This window comes from Galendromus occidentalis, unplaced genomic scaffold (assembly GCF_000255335.2).
Source record: "Galendromus occidentalis unplaced genomic scaffold, Mocc_1.1 scf7180000077435, whole genome shotgun sequence".
Classification (NCBI taxonomy): Eukaryota; Metazoa; Arthropoda; class Arachnida; order Mesostigmata; family Phytoseiidae; genus Galendromus; species Galendromus occidentalis.
The window spans coordinates 580,866-600,452 of NW_003805423.1; the positions used below are offsets into that span (position 1 = coordinate 580,866).

Here is a 19,587-nt window from a genome sequence, read left to right on the forward strand (position 1 = left end):
AATACTATTCGCTCAGTCCATAAGCCGCTCACTCAGTCAATCATCCAGCAGTCGGTCTCGCGGGCGCTCGGTGGGTTGGGGGACGGCTAAGGGGGAGAGTCAATGAATCCAAGTGAACATTTTCGCAAGCTCATCATTGTGTCCGCGGTCCCTCTTGAGACTTCGGCCATGCGGCCGGCGAGTCGGCCTGACGTGACTCCGTTTTCCAGCCAGGCGTCGTTGACGCTCACTCACGGTCTCACTCGAACGAGCACGACTGCGTGTCCGTACGCCCGCCCTCGGGTGGATCGGTCGGTCGGCTGGTTCGTCCGTCCGTCCGTCCGCTGCGTCCCGAGCTCGTGCGTGGGCTCAGCCTCGCTCTTATTCACCGAGGATCGGCCACAACGGAGCGCATTGCATATCCGTCCGAAGAACACGTGTCACGAAATTCCCTCGCTTCTATATTGTACGAATACTCGTCCAAGTCATACGCCGACTGCTGCGTATTCCTGCGCTCCGATACGCAAGCGTGACAATGAGCTCGATAAAACCAACACCGGACAGTTCATAATAACGCGGCCGGCTCAGGGACGCACTCTCCGGTCGCCTTCGTGCCGATCATCTCGGAGGTCGGCCTCATGCTCCGGTAATCCGCTACCTCATCGGAGAGCGGCGTGGATGGAGCGTGACTTGACTTCGCGAGAGCAGTGCGCGCAGGTAGGCATCAGGCAGATCCGTTGTATTTAATCTGCCGAGCCGAAACCTCTGGTACGGCGGCGCGGTGGTAACGTTGCTGCTGACGATCGCGACCACGGCGTTCATGGCGGCAGTAGCGGTCGTAGTGGTGCAGTTGTGTGCAGCGGTGCTGCAGCCGTGCTGGCAGGACTCTCAATCGAACCGGCAAAGCAGCGAGGGAACCGAGTTTCCGATTAGGATCTCGATGAGGTATTTTGCTACGCGACCGATCGACTGATCGACCGACCGAACGAGCGACCAACCTACATGTAGAACGGTGCTCGAGAGGGTGGGAGGGAAGGAGTGAGTTCGTGCTCGTCCACGAGGATCGTGCCCACAAGAGAGGCCTTCGACTCGCGATTGACAGCTCGCGATATGATCATCAAACGGAGACGTTCGTGGAGATGTTTGTACCTGGTGGTCGGGCGTTGTTTGTAAATTCTCGCGATGCCCGCCCGGCAGAGTGTAAAGCCCGTCTGTCGGTACGCAAGTTCGTCTGACCGACCGTGAGTGCGTCCGTCCCGCTGGTGGCCATGCCTGGTCGCTGTCTGTCAGATTGTCTCTATATAACTTTCGTTCGCCGCCTATTCACCGGTAGACACGAGAGGCGCTTGCGAATGCTCTCGAGAACTCAGAGCCGAGCCTCGGCTAGCCGTCCGACTGACTGTCTGACTTACTCGCGGGCTCGCGGAAGCGTGCGCCGCTAGAAGAGCGACCGAACACCAGATCAAGTGGCTGACGGAGGAAAAAACACCACGAAGCCACATTTAATCTGAGGGAAGAGCGACAGTGCGTTGTCTGCTCGCCCGCTCATCCGAGTGTCTACCTGCTCGCAACAATTGCTCGACTAAACCAGCAGCAGTCGCGGCGCGGCGGCGTTGCCACCAACAGCACGAGAACAAGCAGTTGTTTAGTTGGGGAGTGTTGGCGCGCGTCTTCATGGGAGAGTGTTCTCTGGAAATGAGGTGTCGACAGGCTATCGTTTCTCGGACGAACTCATGGGGTCGACTCATATCGCACGATGCTGCTGCTGCAACTGCCGAAAGTGAGACGTCGTCGACATTCCTACCGCGAACTCGTCATTGTTGAAGTTCGGTGTCTGTGCGCGAGTGTAAATAATAACCTGCGCTGGGAGTGCTGCCACTCCACTCCATTCTTGTCTTGCTCGCTCGCTCAGTCAGTCAGTCAGCAAGTCACTAAGTGAGACCCACAGTCAGTCACGAGGTCCGTCAGTCGGTGCGACGCTCGAGCAATTGGCAAGTGAATCTGTCAGAGGCGGCCACCTGCATTAGCTGCAGCGGACCGCGGCATTAGAGCAGTCGACATGAGTGGGAACAAACTTATTCCCCAAAGTTTCCTCACCCTTATGAACCGGATGACGAATGAACGCGTCAAAGCTCCCGTGAAAGGTCTGTTGTTGTTTTTGTTGTTGTTGTTTTGGTTGGTAGTAGTCAGTTGGTCGATCAGTCACTCTCTCACTGCACCGCGCTCGGCCACTGCCTGTCATTCACGTAGGACCACATTAATCCTGAGGAGCTTCACGCCTGCGAATGTACTCCCATCATAGGAGTTGCTCCTTGTCCGCCTATTTGCTCGCGACTCCGCTCATTTGTGCATACGTATAGCTATCTACCCGGCCCCGCGAGTCGTATTTGCGCTATTCGAGAGTCATCAGACCTGTCACGCCTCGTGACATGTCGATTCGAAACAATTGCGCTGAATTCTGTGGACAAGCGACGCGAAGAAGCTTGTCCAACGCTCTCGACGTATTTCCATCTGATCGAGCTCTCTTCGACCTCATCTTGAATCATGATGAGGGGAGCCTTCGACGCCGAGGTTCGTTCCGCGATATGAATTGAAAACAAGGGTGGGGATGATCTCTTCAGTGTGAGATCACCATCTATTCTGCCAGAGCCCGTCTCTGACGATGCCTCTTTCGGTGATTCATTCAGATCCGGTGTCTTCGTCGCAGTATCAGATAGCTTGAGTAGGCAGCCGAGCGACGCCGATGCGCCACGATCGACGATTTGACCTCAAGCTCAGCGATTAAGAACAGTGAGACAATATTCCTCCGTTCACAAGCCCACCTTGCTAGCTGGGTTGCCCATTCAAGCAGACGCTCCCATTGTCGCATATTAAAATAGACGAGCTCGTGGCTATACTCCGCTCTCCGCCAAGGATGGCCGATGAGATCGCGATACTCGACATATTTACTAAAATCAAGTGTGTCCCATGGGAAGAGCACAGCAATGGCCGGGAACTTCGTTTCGCACAAAGTGTCCGCGATACTCACCAAAATCAACCGGGACAGGGCCCTCCAAAGTGAGTCCAGTGGGATATCGTCGTCCGCGATTGTTCTGTGGTCTCATGCAAGTCGTCGACGATGATGTTCGAGGTACCGAAACCCAGAGTGTCCGCATCGGGTGTCCCGCGCGAGCTGGCATTGAGAGAGCTGAAACCCCCTCCCCCTCAACCCCCCTGCGAGCTGCCCTGCTCAATAAGAGACGCGTTCTGCTGCGCCCTTGGAGCGTTTGGATAGAATGTCTCCTCTTCTCGAAAAGTATCCCGATGGGGTAGCCGAGTGATTGCTTCCGTTGTCCGCCAAGGGCTTCGTCCCGGGCGCCTTCCCCCAGAAAACGAGACAATGCGTCCAAGTGCCGATGTTTTTGCAGCCGACGGACGCATTCTGCGAATTACATGCGAAAAATCACCCATCCATTCGTTATCAGCATCCGCATTCCAGTTGTTCGCAGCGCGGGCCGCCTCGGATCACGGGGCACTCATGGAAAAGTTTGGCATTGCGGCAAAAAGCTACGTCTTGTATGGCAATGAAAGTAACACCGGATCCGTGACGCTCCTGATGAAGTTCCGCCTTTTATGAACGGTGTGCGCCAGGAGGTTGTGTTCTCAGGCGGCCATAAATAGATGCGGCCTAGAGTAGCTGCATCTCCTACACCGAGCAGCGTAGGAGATCAGAAGACATTCGGGAATCCGAGGTTCCGTCCGATCCGTCTCGCAGAGTCGAGCAAACCCCGCTGATCCTTCCTTCGATGCGAAAACCGCTGACCTTGTGCGGGCAAGTTTGTGGTGACGATGGCTGATTGCCCGAGTGGAGGTCATGGACTGGCCTCAAGAAGATTCAACGCACTCATGAATTGGATCTGGACAGAGCGAATGATTAATCGTGAGTTTCATCCGTAACGTCCCGACTAGAACTTATACTCGCCGCAGAGTTTTTTTTCGTTTTTGATCCGGCCAGTGATGGCTTCATTCCCGAGATGCGCCCCGGACACCCCAACTCGACGTGAGCTCGTCCTCCGTGCCTATCGATGATGACCGAGCGAGATCATTCCAGCTGACAGTGTTGACGGGCCCTCGGCTCGCCTCGACCCTCAGAGCGTCTGGACTTAGCTTTCGCGTTCCCCCGCTCCACAATGTTGACGCTAATCGTTTTCATCGAGCACCGCTGAGTCGTCGGCGTTTCTGAGTGAGAGTGACGTCATTGTTTCGATGGATGCGATCGCCCACGACGCCAGCGGCGATAGATGTCCCAGCGATAGATGGGGCTAGGAGTAGTTCCTCTTATCGCAGAACGAAATAAATGACCTCGAGCCCTGACCTGCTTTATTAACTCACACACGCAGCTCGTCCGAGATCGTAGAATGAAGCAGCTGCTTTTGACAGAGGAGAATTTTCCATCACGACACCGCGAGGAAAAACTCGAACAAAGAACAAAAGCGAGCACACTCGGAATACTTGACATAATTCGGATCCGGCTCGGCTGTGGTCCGGGACCACCGGCTCACCTACTTACCGCCTGAGACGGCGAGTTGCTTTGTCGCCTAGGAGTTCCTTGCGATGGAATGTTCCTCCTGGCGTCGGAGCCAGCAGCCGTTTTCCGATCGTTGTCCATGAGCAGGGAATAGATTTTGGGGAGCTTTCTCCCTCGGACGCTCTGCTCCGTTGCTTCCAGGTCACAGCCTCCCATGCTAGGAGCCTCGGCTGATATTTCTAATGGGATAATAAAATGCCCCTGTACTTAGATCGCCTCCGACCGGGGAGCATCCTGAATACTGAACAATGGGATCGCAGAACGGAAAGAACCAAGCGAATAGCGGGAGACCCATCCGGGACTCTCTAACTAAGTGTAAGACTCTCGAGCTCGTAAATCGAGATGAAGCGCGGGCTTCATGTCTGCTATGAGAGAGAGTATGTACAAGATGGATTGTCCAGTGTGGAAATCTCATCAAGCGACTACTCACCTACGTCGACAAATAAAAACGCCTCGCCGGTGCATGAGGAGAGCCGCGTCGGCCTCGCAGGCAACGCAGGGTCTATTACGAGATTTCCCAGCGTTTCTAAGGTTTGTGAGCGACGTTTTTAGGCGCGCAAGTAGCGGGCAAGGAGGTGAACTACCACCCGCGAACAAGGATAAAAACGACGATTAGACTCGCAGAGGGAATCTTGTGCAGCTCAGTGCAGTACTCCGAGATCGTGCTCAGTGAACAAATCATGACCGCGCTCAAGCCGAGCAGGCTGTGACATCCGTGAAAGCGTGAAATAGTCACTCATGTGTGGAGTTGCTGGCCGCCGTGCCTTGGGAGCGAGTGTCTCCGATGAACGTCAACACGAGCTAGAGTAGCTAGACAGCGATTCACTCCACTCCAAGGAGCGCATATAGGCAAGAACCCGGAGGAGGAAAAAACGCGCGTCGTACGACAATGTCGAGTAACTACTCAAGTTACAAGATCCTGTCGGAGGGCTTTGTCTCCCTCATGAACAAAATGTCATCGGAGAAAGCCCGCGCCACTCGTGAGTAAACTTCCCTCCGCGTAAGCGACTTTTCCCATAGCTTTCATGTCATAGACGTTCAGAGCAGGCTCGGTCGGCTCCGGCACTGACTGCCCGATAGCTTCGGAGGACGTTCTGAGAGCGACCGGGAGAGTCAGCAGCTCGAAACGTCGTTCTTGGAAGTGTCGGACTGTGGGGAGCTTGCATGCAGTCGTTCGAATGCCCCACCGAAACCAGGCGTCACTGGCCTCGGGCTGACAAGGGAGCGAGCTGACTTCGGTGTTCTCTGCTGTAAATGGGAAAATGATGAGTCTGCCTTTACTTGGCATCCATCCGTTTTTTCTCGTTTGTGGCGGCAAAGCCAAATCGCACTCGTCAGGACTCGCTCAGAACCTTTTCAAGCACCGGCAGCCAAACTTGTTTAGAAGGAGGGAGTCTGCCATGCGGCTGACTGGTCAGGTAGCTCCTCACTCGACGTGAGTAGTGAGCTGGACGCCCCACTTCGGCGAGTACGCATCTCTGGTCGGTGCGAATTTTTCGTCCGCTCCCGACTCTGATTATCTCCGGAGAGATTTCTCGACATGTCGACCACGATCACGAACGAGTCGACTATCTGTAAGAGCCCCTCCCGTGTTGTGGAGGAATGGAGGCCGACGTGAGCTTCGTTCCAGATTTCCGTGCAAGCTCGCCAGTGAGAGGGGTTTCGTGGTGTTCAGATCCGCTGGCGGAAAGGTTCCAAGGGTGAGCGCTTCCAATGTCCTTGGATCCGGCCCCATTGTAGCGCGCGCTAAATGTGATCCGAAAGCGGAGCTTGAACTCCAATCAGACCTACCACCTCGAAAGAATGTGCCTAGTCGACATCGGGATTAACCTCGACCCATTCACAACTCGACGGAGTTGGGCCATCGTTGCAGACTCCTAAGAGTTCGTCTCTTAGATCGACTCTTCCGGGGAGAATTCGGGGCTTGAGGACCCTCGCTCGGTGACATAATTCTTATCATAGTATCGCGCCGCTCGATGAGAAATTCGATGAGAATCTGTCGAGAGTTTGATCAACTGAGTAAGGGAATGAATTTGAGGCTCTCCCGTAGGTCGCCGGGGCGCTTGCTCCCGTACGGAGAACACGCTGACTTGGAGAGATTTTTCTGTCACTTAAGCAATCTGCTGCCGTAGTGAGGGGGATCCATCAGCATAATTGAGGGAAACGACGAGTGAAATCTCCCGCAACAGCTGCGCCGATACTCGAAGCGACTCGTAGTGAACTTTTATCGGGCGCAGATACCAATGCAGACTTGGATATTCTCGTAACGCATCGTTGCACGTCCGAGATCTGCATATATAGGTAGGTGGTGCCGGAGACCCTCAGCGGCGAGGAAACGCAAAACATCTGAGTTCTCGGTCGCCAGTGAAGTTTCCCTCATACATTGCCGTGTGCTACGCAGCGAACAATGCCCTGTGTTTTGTGCAGCGGCAGCGACGGCTGAAGTTTCAGCAAACAAAGCTGCTAACGGATTCCGAGCGGCGAACGCATACGCGCTCACCCACTTCGAGGCATTCCAACGCGGAGGAAGATCTGAAACTTCCGCCGTGACCGCTCATTTTACTGTGGACAAAAAATCCATGTGCCAACTCATGAATCTCTCAACCTGTGCGTAGATGAACGGTATCAGAGTGGCGCGCCAAGAACTGCGCCATCAGCGGTACAGCTCTCGCAAATTAAGAGGGCCAACTGACCGATCGACCAACCCACTGGGCAGGTGGAACCGCTCGCTCGAAAAACCCTAGGCAGAGACCAGTACAGTCGGTTCGCCATAAAAACTCGTATTATTTGGCCGAGGCCCGGGGAGAAATCCGTCAGGTTCGTCGCAGATTGTCGAATGAGTCTACATACGCGAGAAGCATCCTCTTTCGAAGACAGCGGCTTCGACTTTCTCTCCCAGTACGACTTCGCTTCCCGGGAGTCCTGAACATTGTAGAGCTACCCGAGGAACTTCCATAACACCGGTGAACAGTGAGACATTAACAACGCTTCAAAGCGGCCTATTGAGACGAATAGGACAAGCTTGAGACTTGATGGCTGTCGCCTCGATGTTCGCCTCGGTGCGGGCAGGTCTGACGAACTCTTCGAAGGCTGGTGAGTGCCGCCGATTCCTGAGTAATAATTCGACGCGTTGATCCTTGAAATTCACTCGATTTATTTCTCCGTCGATCAAGGACAGTACTCCTTGGCAGACATTGTTCGACTCCGTTCGATTTTCTCGCAGAGTACAGCGCTAGGTCGTGCGAAAGATCCCTACCGCAGCAGCGTCGGTAAGCAGCTTTTCCGGGACAGTTGTTCGAGTTGGGCGCGTTCCTTGTTGCTGTCCCGCGATGGCGACCCTTAATTACTTTCCGATATTCCATGCCGCCTAAATAATGGTTTTTGGCTGAACCCAGATATTATTTTGAATGTAGAACCGGGAATGCTTGTGTTCATATTAGACGAATCGAATTCGGGTGCTAATGCCGTGATGGAAATTTTCCCCCGCAAACAAAGGGTTGTTCATCCACTAGAGGGAGGGCTCCGCCAGCTTTGGGCTCCGAGCTGGGTCGGATCGAAGGATGCTTGGCGCAAGGATCTTGTGAGATTTGGAGTTAGCTTCCCTCGTCAGAGACGGGACGACTAATTTTTGTGCTCGCTTTCGATTGCCAGAAGCGATGGCCGGTGGACTGTGCAAGTACTGGGGCTGATCTCTGGGGAAAGACTGATGATTATGAGAACGAAATCCATGTCCGAGATCCTACAAGCGAAGTCTGCTCTTGTTACACTCGGACGTCTTGTGATATGGGATGGATATGGGACACATTCTGGAGCGACGCTTGCAGGCATCCCTTCAGCGCGAGTAGGAGGTGGGGGGGGGATCGCATTGCGCGATTTTCCATGCTCATCTGCTCGAACGCGAGAGAGGTATTCCACGAAGATGCTATTCGGAACACGGCTCGTGCTCAAAATGTCCGAGATAATTCCAAGTTTTCCTCGCCACGTTCGGATGCTGCTCTTGAGCTCTTCGCCATACGCACGGCTTTCTGAATTCATGCCTCAGAGCCTTTCTCACCGGTCGCTATGTCGTACCGTCGACTCTGCCGAAGTCTACCAATTTTTTTCAATTTCGTACCCCTTGCAGCGAAATGCTTTATTAGCCCCCGCTCGAATGCTGTTCTGCTCCGTTCCGAGACGCTTTTTGGAGCATTCTCGCGGAACTTCTCGTCGATATCTACTTTCGGTGGAGCCTTGCGCAAACGAGCTCGCATGGAGTTCATTCCTCTGCGTAGCGGGCTGCTGCTCCAGTGGCGTGCGTCTGTCTGAAATTCCTCACCGCAACAGGCTCCCCATAAGCAAACACCAAAACGCACTCCTGCTCTGTCAACTTCTACGCGCTGCAATTTCCGTGCTCGAACCTCCAGCTTCTGGCGGAGCCGGTCTCACTCTCCGGACGAAAGCTCAATGGCCGCGGCGAGTTCTGAGAAACGATGTGAGACTCCATTCGAATGGAAACGTTCGAGGGAGAATTCGCTGCGGCGGAACGTTAGACTCTCATTTGAAAACAAGATCACGCGAGTTTTTGCGCTTCAATTCTTCATCGCGGCTCGATTCTGAGACACGCACACGTGAAATCGTAATACATTCTTGCGAATCGTTCACAATTCCTCGATGGGAGAGCCGACGACGAGGGAAAGGGGGAGATCGCTGTCGGAAATTTCACGCCGACGAAGTGAGTACCCCTTAGAGATCGGGACATTTGATTAATGATTTCTCCGTCTTCATTTCAGAGCCCGAGGTAGAAGAGGAAACGTTCGGTCCTCGATACAAGCCCGAACGACTAGACGAACTCTGTAAGAATACGAAGTTCGACCGCGAGGAAATACGTCTCATTTATCAGGGATTCAAGCAGGTGAGTCCGAACGAGATCGAACCCGATCGCGTCGCTACCGAAATTATTGAAAGCACCGGATAAATAATCCAATCATCTTTCTCCCCCATCATTCAGGAATGCCCAACGGGTCTAGTCGACGAAGACGCGTTCAAACTCATATTTGCCCAATTTTTCCCACAAGGAGGTAAATTCAGAAAATATTCGGGAAATGACCCTGATGCAGGGATCGAGGCGGAATCGCTCAGGCTCCCAAAACCGAGGAACGGAGACTGCAGCGGCAAATCTACATTTCAGATGCTTCTCAGTATGCCCATTACGTGTTCAACACCATGAAGCAATATGGTCACAACGGATGCCTAACGTTCGAACAGTTTCTCCAGGTACGTGGGGACACTAACGCACGGAACACATAGAGACCATGGCAGCCGTGTGCATCGAGGCTGACAATGGTTGCGGTATTTCATCGCTGATCGTCTAACGACCACTTCTCCAGCGCTGCGTCTCTTTTGCCAGAGGAGCAGTCATTGTCCCGATGATCATATTCGTTTTCTCATTCACTCATTTTCTGACCAAATGACGACCACCGACTACACAGTGAAGCGTTCGGCCTCAATGGCGATCCTCAGTGACGAAATCCTGTCCAGATGGCCTCGGTGCGATGCGTACCTCTTCTAGAGCGAGGAATCAGGGTCGAATAGGACCTCATGGGATGGGGAACGGGGATCATGCACCTGCACGGGATCTGCCCTGTGATGCAACTTGCGACATGCATCAAATACATCACCGACCTCCTGTCGCTGCGACTAACTCGACGACGTTTTCGCGCAGGTGCTCTCATCACTTTCTCGAGGCAGTGTCACAGAGAAGGTGCAGTGGATCTTCGGGCTGTACGACTTAAATGGAGATGGCTTCATCTCTCGCACGGAAATGCTGCGTGTAGTTTCCGCCATATACGACATGCTGGGCCACTGGACACAGCCGCAGGTGAACGAACATACGGCCAAGGAGCACGTCGATAAGATTTTCAACGTAAGTCAGCAGCACCCCAGGCTTTCCTGCGATCACCGCAGAGTAGACAAGACGCGAGCCGAGTGAGGGAATTCTAGAAAATGCTTTCGACTTGGACAACGAGTCATGCGGTTCTTCTCTAATTATTACCATACCTATGTATGTCTGCCAGACCGAGCGAGGAGCGAGTAATCATTTGTCTATGCGCACATCAGACCTGGGTCGTACGCGACGAAATAAGCGCAGCCATTCTGAACTTCTCCCGTCGCCTCGTAGTTTTCCTGGATTAGATGAAGACAATATTATAAAGGAGGTGTATTCCAATTACAGTTAATCGATGCCGATCATGATGGTCTCGTGTCGTTTGATGAGTTTCTTGTGTGGTGCCAGAGGGTGAGCGACTCTTTCAAAAAAATCTAATTTTGAGAATACATTCATGAGATAGAATAGCTGATCGACTTCTAGCTGATAGATCCGCGAGCGGGCGATTTGAAGAGTTTGGCTTGGCACTCGAAGATCGTTCTATAGACTGCATTCCGCATGCTTATCTGTGCGGAATACAGGGGAATGGTTGATTCCCGATGCTTATTGTCGATGCGGGCCAGTAGTAGGGAGGACGCTCTGGGAGGGCTTCCCGCACCAGGCAACGCATTCGATGTCAAAGTCAGAGCTTCTCCAGCAGACGAGCAGTCTTTGAGTGCCACGTTTGTGTAGCAATCGCATTGTCGACACCGAGAAATGGGGTGCAGACGATGATTTTCTTCCTCCGTCTCCTCGAGGAAGAGATATCTAGAGTCACAAGAAGCTGTGGAAAAGGCATAACTTCCGAGACGCGGGCTGAGCCGCGTGCTGAAATGGCTCTCACCACAGAGGGAAATTCGATTAGGAGAGGACGATCTCTGTGGCTCTGTTTTCTCTCTCTATCCCTCGTCTGCTCGTGGTTGTTATTCTGGGACGGTGTCTGGCGTCGTCTTCTTTACTACCAAGGGGCTCCAAGTGAGTTCGCAGTAGATTGACGCAAATTTGAAAATTGCTTGTCGTGTCGCAGGCACTCACTGTTATCCATCACTATTCAACAGCACCGGTTGGGCGTATGATCGCTCATCTGTCAGGAACAGCGATGAAAGAACAGGCTCCTTTAACGCCTGTCCGCCGCCCGACGATGCCTCCGAGTTTCTCCTCTTCCGCAGTACATCGAATAATCGTCGTTGTTGACGTCGCTGTCGGAATCGGCGGAGGAGAGCATGTTGTCGAGAGTTTCGTTATTCCTCCTTTGTCGTCTCGACAGACAAATCGCTAAGGCTTCCGGGCTGCTGCGACACAGACCCCTGTGAAATCAGGAGCGACAAGCTGACAATAGCTTCGGAATCGAATTGCATCAAGGGGCATCTGCGAGTCTTCAATGTGAAATGACCCGTACCGTGCTGCTGAATTGCAAACACGGTGGCGTGCAGCGGACTGCGAGAGGCGACCACGTGAACTCCGAATAGTTCGTTTATTGGCTCGAAACAGGTCGGAGCAGCGAGCGAGGGGGAAATCGAAGGCTCGAAAGCCGACGATGCTCGAAATGATCTCCATCGTCCGCCAAACAGAACAACGGTGGCGTAGCGATGAGCATCGCTGCCGACCGCTTATCTGTTGGTCAACAAAAGTCGAGATCGGATTTCAAGCGCGAACGAGAGCAGCAGGAGAGACTCTCGACTCGGGACAAGTGCGGGAGCGAGTCCGCGAACGGATGCGAGGCGCGGAACAGGGCCAACAACGCACCGAAGCAGCAACTCACGCTTAGTTTGCAACAGCCAGCGGAAAGAATAGCGGAGTAACGAACGAAAAAAACAAGCGACGTCAAGCGTGTTTTGCTCCTTTTGCACAGCGGCGCTAGCAACGTCGGAGGGCTAGGGTCAGGGTTAGAAGTGGGGCTCCTCTCCGAGTACCTCTCGCGTGTCAGATGCCACGGCGTCTCTAGAGGTTCTCCGCTCCTCCATTCTTTCCAACTTCTGAAAAGCGCATCGCGGAACCTTCGGCGAACTCGCGCTCTCCGTTCGCAGAGGCCGCCTTGCCTTCCTGCATGCCCTCACTCACTCACTCACTCACTCACTCACTCACTCACTCACCCGGACGAGCAGACATATGAAGAGAAGAACGGTTGGTCGAACGGACAGACAGACCGACCGACAGTCGGGTATGCCGACGGACGGAGGAGCGAGCATACCGAGTGTCAGACAAACAGACTCGGCATGCCAGCAACATCGAGTACTTCGCCATTCCGATCCAACTGGCGGCGAACTGTTGCTGCCGACTCGGCAGCCATCATTATACGTATCTACGTCTCGCTCGGAGGAGGCTATCGAGCCATCGTGGAAGCGGACAATGAGCTCGGGCTGCTCTGGCATGCAAAGGTCTGGTTGGCGAGCCAGCCAGCCAGGCAACTGCCTGACAGCGACGATATGCGCAATCTGTCCAACAGCGTGGATCTCTCTATCCATCTGGCTTCTGAGAGGAATTCGTTCGTGTTTCCAACGCCGCCACCAGCATTTGACCTCCGTCCGGGATTCCCACCCCCGTTTGCTCGCCGACCTCCGTCATGATTCCTTCCCCTTGAAGGCAATCTGCCCCTGCTCTTTCCAGTGTCGCAAGGTCTGGCGCTCGCCATTCTCTCAATCAAGCTTGCCGGTCGACTGCTCTGGACAAACGTCGCCGTCACCACCACCAACAGCGTGAACGCCATTCGTCGCTCCATTCTCATGGTCTAAAAAGCCTAATTACTCGCTACCCATGCGAGCGTCAGGTCGCTGCAAAGTCGTTCCGGCTTTCCGCCCCTTGGTCAAGTTCGCTTCAGGCTGATGTTTCAGCACTATGGATGAAGTAGGAGAAGGCGCGAGCCTTCGTTCTGACCTCCGTCAGCTCGGAAGGCCTCGCGGTGAGGTCTCTCCGAATTTCTCGCGAATGCAGCTGAAGTGACTCTCCATGCGGAGCACTGACCCGAAGGCTCGAGGGCGGGGCGCTGCTTGAAGTTCAGCCTGAAAGAATCATTCATGGTCTTGTGGTGAGGAACACATTTCCCAAAGGGAAAATGCGGTCCCGATCCTGGGAGCAGTCTGCCGTCGATTCCGGGGAGCGTAGTCTAGATAGGAGAGCGCAGCGACTCTCAGTCAGCCATACGCTCGAGGGCTTTGTTGTTTGGGATATTTCCGAATAGCTCTGAAGCACTCGAGAGCTTGCGAAATCAGACTGGGAGCGTTCCAGCATTTCAATGGCTCGACTTGACCAGGGTCCGGTGTCTTGAATACGATGTTGGGCAAGGGCGCACCATCCCGTCGAGGCTTGTGGCCGCTGTGGTCGCGTCTCACAATCAGCGAAAATCGACGATCTAAACGCCACGTCAAGATCGGAGCGATCCCGCAGTTCGATCGCGCCGATGACCTTTATTGCACACGGTGGGTGCACTGGGCATGAGCGCGCATAACACACCAAAGGCCATGGGTCCGCGAGCTCCTCTCTAAGCGGTGTTATTTGCCGTTGGCGTTTGTCGCGACCAATGTCTTCTCCCGAGTTGGCAAAAAGTGCGCGGCGGGCAGGGTAAAAAACTCATCCAAAACTCGGAATCGCCATTCCGTCGACATTCCGATGAAGCCGGAGGAGAAACCCCACAAGCAACGTATTCCTCGAGCGTGAAGAGGCACTGCGGATCCCGGTTCTCGAAACGGATATCGAACTTACGATCTCGCGCATATATCATCGATTCTCTGTGGACGCGATTGTCGATAAGTCCCACCAGCACTCAAGTGGCGAGCAACTTTTAGTCCAATTCGCTCCGTTTGTGAAAGTTTGCAACGCTACAGTAGACCTCGCAGCACTTTAGGATATCTGCCTCTGAAATGTACCTCGGGGATTTGAGAAGAACTCACGACCTTGAGACTTCAAAGACAGCCAACCGAGCGACAAAACCGAGGACCGACCGTCCGCCCGCCGGGTCGACAATCCACCAGCCCACCTAACCTTCAGTCGCGCCGCGTGGCCTCTGCGCTGCTACTGTGAGCCACCGACCTTCGGCCGCGCAGTCGGAAGCATATTCGTCACGCCGCCGGCCGGCGGGCTGTACGTTAGGGGCAGGTGGATCTCCATCTATTAACTGGTGCTGCTGCCTGCTGCGACTCGATTGCCGGGACGCATTGTCAGGGAAAATGAAGAGCAACACTGTCAGATGAGTCTCGAGGGTACGCCAGCGTTCGACGACAACTCCATCGGTCGAGGGAACTCAGAGCCGGCGATGGGGTAACTGTTGTTGTGGAGGTCTGTCTGTAGGCTCCGCTCCTCCTGATTGTGCCCCTCGCGTTGGAGAGCACAATAGTGAGGCCTCAAGGCGAAATCGCTGTCGGTCACAGTCGCGGAATGGCTGCGACGATGGTCGTGGACGGACGGGTTATCAGCTGCATTAAGGTACACCGAAAAGGCGGTTCTTCCCGAAAGGGACCTGGGGCCCAGCTCAGTCAGCTCGGTAGGACCCGCAGGCCGACGACGCGACGGTAGTCGGGACAAAAAGAATCTTCTTTCCACTCCCTTTATTTCCACTTCTCTTAAAAGAAACCCCGTTTCGTGACCCGATTGAATGGAAGGTAGACCGTCGCTGTCGTCGTCGTCGCTGCTGCTGCCTGTCCTTCTGCTACTGAATAAGAGAGCTGCTTGTTCGTCCGGCGGTCTTTCTTCGGTGCTTCCGTTGCGCTTTTTCTTCCGCACGGCTGCTCCTCCCATATCTCAATAGGTTCCCTGGCTTTTCGGTCCGAGAGATGAATGCCAAATGACGAGTCTTCACCCAAAACGATGCTCTAACGTTCGTCATATAATGGGTGATAAGAAGGATTCTCAAAGGGTTGCTCGCTTAGGAAAATCTCCCGCAAAGGGGATGCCCCGCTCGGAGAATTGAATCTTTGGCTCGGGGGAAATGCGATCATCATTATCTTCATCATCATCAGAATCGCGGTCTTGGTTGCCGTTTTCCATTAGATTGGAATCATGATCCTGATTGCCAGCCTCCCTGAGTCGATCTGAACGACCCGGTCGAAGTCCGAGGGAGAAAGCGTCCGCGAAGACTCGGAGTCCCTGCCTCTATCCGGCCGTTGTAAGGAAATGAGGTTAACAGCTGGGGACCGGGTCCGAAAAGCTACGCGCACCTTGAATTCCCCCGTTTGCCCCCTGATAAACTTGAGTCTGACAGTGCTCGAATGGTGAACCAGAAAGATGATCGATATCCTAAAATTGAACTTGAATTTCAGGATGAAAGCCGAACTCGCAGTCTGTTTATGCTGGACACCGTCCTGTGACTTAGCGGGTCGTCTTCGAGAAGTTCTCCCCCGACAACAGCCGCCCAAAACAATCCCGTGAGCTCTCCGCTTCGAAACTCACTTATTAACAAAACTAAGGATTTAGCGTACATCGACGACGGAGATGAAGACCAACCATTCTGGTCCATTACCTCGTGATCTCGAGATCCCTATTGAGCATACGATCACTGTAGATCCGTAAATCCAGATGACGGAGAGCCACGGGATCGGACCCAACCTGCAGCCTATGAGTAATTTTTTTGCCATCCTTGTCGGCCGATGTTCCCGGTTACGAATCTTGCAGTACGCAAAAAATCCGTTTTGGAGAAAACCCGGCCCCACCGCGAGGGATTGGTAATCGCGATCATGGGATTGAGCAAGAGATTTTTCAACGAGTGTTTTAATGATATGGTCTGATTTCCGTCGACATTCCTTCGTGCCATTCACCGCGTTGTTTACACAGAATCACGCTCATCGGACTTCGCCGAGCTTACTTCACGATGATATCGACCACTGCATTCACTTCGCGAGTTGCACGCAAGCATGCGCAAGCAGCCACAGATGAATGCCCTTTTGAAAAAAATTATATCCGCAGAAACAAAATGAAACTGATTACCATGACGGATACCGAAACTCAGAGATCGGGCACTGCCCCTCCATTGAGCAACAAATAATAATTGGATCCTTGGTTCTATTGATGACTGTAAATCACTGAGTCATTCGACATCTAGCATTGAATGTATGTTCTGGATATTTTTATCGGAAAAGCATCTCAGACCTAGAGTAACTCCTACTCCGTTTGGGTCGCCACCCACGACTGCGGTCCACCCAGAGAAGACTACTTGGAAGAGCCAAAGGAGAAACCTTTGAGAGAAACATTTCACCGCATCGGTTCGGGAAAAAGATCGTCCCCCGTTTCTCCACCGCCGACATCACCGATCATCATTTAATAACGACTTCTGCGATAACAAATTATTACCTATATGAAAACGTGGCTTGAGCCTCCGTGCATTCGCCAAGCTACCATCACGCATCCATGCATCGACATGCTTCATTTCCTTGAATTGTATCGTGCGTACGTATGTATGTATGAGCTCTCCCTCTTACCGAGGAATCATCCGACCGAAAACCACAAACCAGTCTACCGAAGCGATTGCACCGAGACCTAAAATCGAACACGTGACATACCATGTTGACGAACTCTTTCTTCGACCCAGCACCCGTCTGATCACGGCACTTTGGTGAACGAGCTGCACCACACATCACACGCGAAACATATTAAGAAGTACCTATCTCCACGTGGGGATTCCTTCATTGATATCTACCCCATCATCACGAGACACCTTTGGCGAAATCGAATCTTAAATCTTAACACACCGCCAAACCTTTCACTCTATTGCTTTTGGAAATTCCGAGCGGTTATCACACCAGCTTCAGGGTAACGATTCAATTTGAAGGCGACGAAGTGGTTTGAACGAGTATTTTTCGACTTCTCTCTGAGAGGCCACGAAACTAACGAATAATCTTCGAAGGAGATGATCTATCGAACCTCCCTGACGCTCTGATGAGACCGCTGCACTCCACCGGAGTCCCGCGCACCCCTCTACCTCTTCTTCACATTTCCGTGCACTCAAGACTCTCACTCACGAATCACTGAAATTCAAGACTCTTATCATTGTTCACGAAATCTGATGAGATCGTCCGGTATCAGCACAGCTGCTCAAGTGCTTTCCCCCGAGATGACTCCTCTCTTTTTCGCTCATGGCCCACGAGATCTCCTATTTTTCAGATTCGATTTTCAGTTCGCGATCGTTGTAGTCGACGAATCAATCGCTCCTTTACCGAGTTCCGAGATAGAAAGCGATAAGCAAAAATGTTTCGAACAGAGACTCACCTGCAGAAGGCCATGTCAGCGCATTAGTTCGAGGTTATCAGAGCGTGTTTTTTTCATTGTTTCCTTCTTTCGATGGTGCACCACTGAACCGAGTGAAAGAGGAGAAAGTCAGATTTGTCATCGGTAGGGAGAGTAAGGAGCATCCAGAGAAACTCGTCTGAAAAGTTATTTATTTAAGGTTGTGAGTCGAATCCGGACTGTGACTTCGAAAACATATGAGCCTTGTATCGTGCTGGAATAAACGGCACATTTCGGAACGCGCCTTCTGGGAGGGAAAGAATAAATCACGAGTCAACCCAACGAGACAGTACTTGGAAACGCTCGAACCCGATCCCGTCAGTCGTCCTCCTAGGAGAAGATTCGGGTCTTCCGTTGAGTTCATCCTGCGTCATTGTAACGCTCGTCGTGCGATGGAAACGGGATGGAACTCATTGCGACTACCTACTGATTATCGAGACGCCTCATGTGATGATATCCATGTATTACTTCGGCAACCTCCAACAGCTCCCGCCGAGTTCTTTATCTGTAGCCATTTGAATAAGATTTCCCACTTTGAGCAGACTCAGTTAGGAGCCCATTTTTCGTCATGTCCTCCCCTCGACGGGCGAAAGGGGGCTTCGCAGCTGTATGGCTAGGAAAAGATCGACAAATCAATTCGCCGCGACATCGCGTGATGAAGATAGATAGCGGGCTCCGTAGCCCGTCCTTGTTACGTTACGAATCATAATTACGGGCATAGTGTCGATTGAGGGAAAGAATGGAAATGAGTATTGTACTGATTGAAATAAACAAATCTCTCAATATTGATTTTTCGACGTCATTCCTTTTACCCATCCTTTCTCCATTTCGATGTCGTCGCGACGGAGAATTTGCTCGAAAGTCGAGATTCTCATCTCATCATCCCATGGAAACGGTGACATCCGATGGGGAAGCTCAGCGAGAGTTTCTCATTCCACGAGAAAGATTTTCCCGTCGCCCCCGCGCTCCGTGGTGATAATCACCATGGGTTCCCACGGATGATCCATGAGATTTCCGAGCACGACTGATCCCGAGTTCTCTCCTGCTCGCGAATCTGTCGGGAGACTCGAGTCGACTGAGATCCTCTATCGCAGCGGGGAATTAATGACTGAGCCGAGTGGAGGCAACTCGTTACAGATTCAAGCCGATGAGACCTTGCCTACTCGATGGGAGTCCTTCAAGAACAACTCGTCGGAAAGAGGATTCTCAATGGATAACTTCAGCAACCGAAAGTAAGTCGTGAATAATGGATTCACAGAAGGCAACCAACCGATAGAATAAGCCCAGTCAGGCAGTCAGACTTCTTCGAACAGTTCATCAACCCACTGTCGCAAGGATCGTTGTTGCTCTCGGCTCGAAATCAAGCGTAAGATTAGGCCTGAATGAGCACTCGATGGTTTAAAATACGTAGCGAGGTTATTCCAGGGGAATCGAGAGATATTCCAGTGATATCCTCTTCCCTCTGGATGGAAAATCATCCTCCGCAGAAAACATCCCTGAAGATCGCGACGGGATGAGCATCATCTCGGATAATTCAACGAATCTTGAGGAACCCGACGAGCCATCCTCTTGCGACGATGCTAGATGGCTTCCCATGACCGCTTCGATCGCCTTTTTCACAATGCAAAGTTGTAGGCTCGGTATCTGCACTCGCAGACATCCGGACAGACCTCCGTGATTTTGCCCTTGCTTGCACATCGGTCTCGTTTCTCCGAACTCCTCTATCGTTGCGTCGTCCGTTGCCAAGACTTTTCGTGACAACGGCAACGACTCCCAGTCCTGTTCAGGTTTCGGTCTTCTAGAATCGGGTCGCACCGAAGAACGAAGTGAACATTCTGATGAAAAACGCAGCGGATATTGTGTTGGGCGGGGTCACGTATTGGCTGTTAGGTTACAGACTCCAATACTCCAAGGAGGATTCAGTGAT

General features: G+C 52.7%; 1 protein-coding gene across 1 annotated transcript in view; it reads left to right on the forward strand.

The window, feature by feature from the left end:
• Window positions 1-15,748, forward strand: part of LOC100908029 (calsenilin) — a 42,521-nt gene extending 26,773 nt beyond the window's left edge. The window contains exons 2-7 of the mRNA XM_029111342.1: window positions 9,316-9,437; window positions 9,534-9,603; window positions 9,714-9,799; window positions 10,248-10,448; window positions 10,758-10,820; window positions 15,701-15,748. Coding sequence (XP_028967175.1) covers window positions 9,316-9,437; window positions 9,534-9,603; window positions 9,714-9,799; window positions 10,248-10,448; window positions 10,758-10,820; window positions 15,701-15,748 — 590 coding nt within the window. The remainder of the gene's footprint in view (window positions 1-9,315; window positions 9,438-9,533; window positions 9,604-9,713; window positions 9,800-10,247; window positions 10,449-10,757; window positions 10,821-15,700) is intronic.
• The last annotated feature ends 3,839 nt before the right edge of the window (window positions 15,749-19,587 follow it).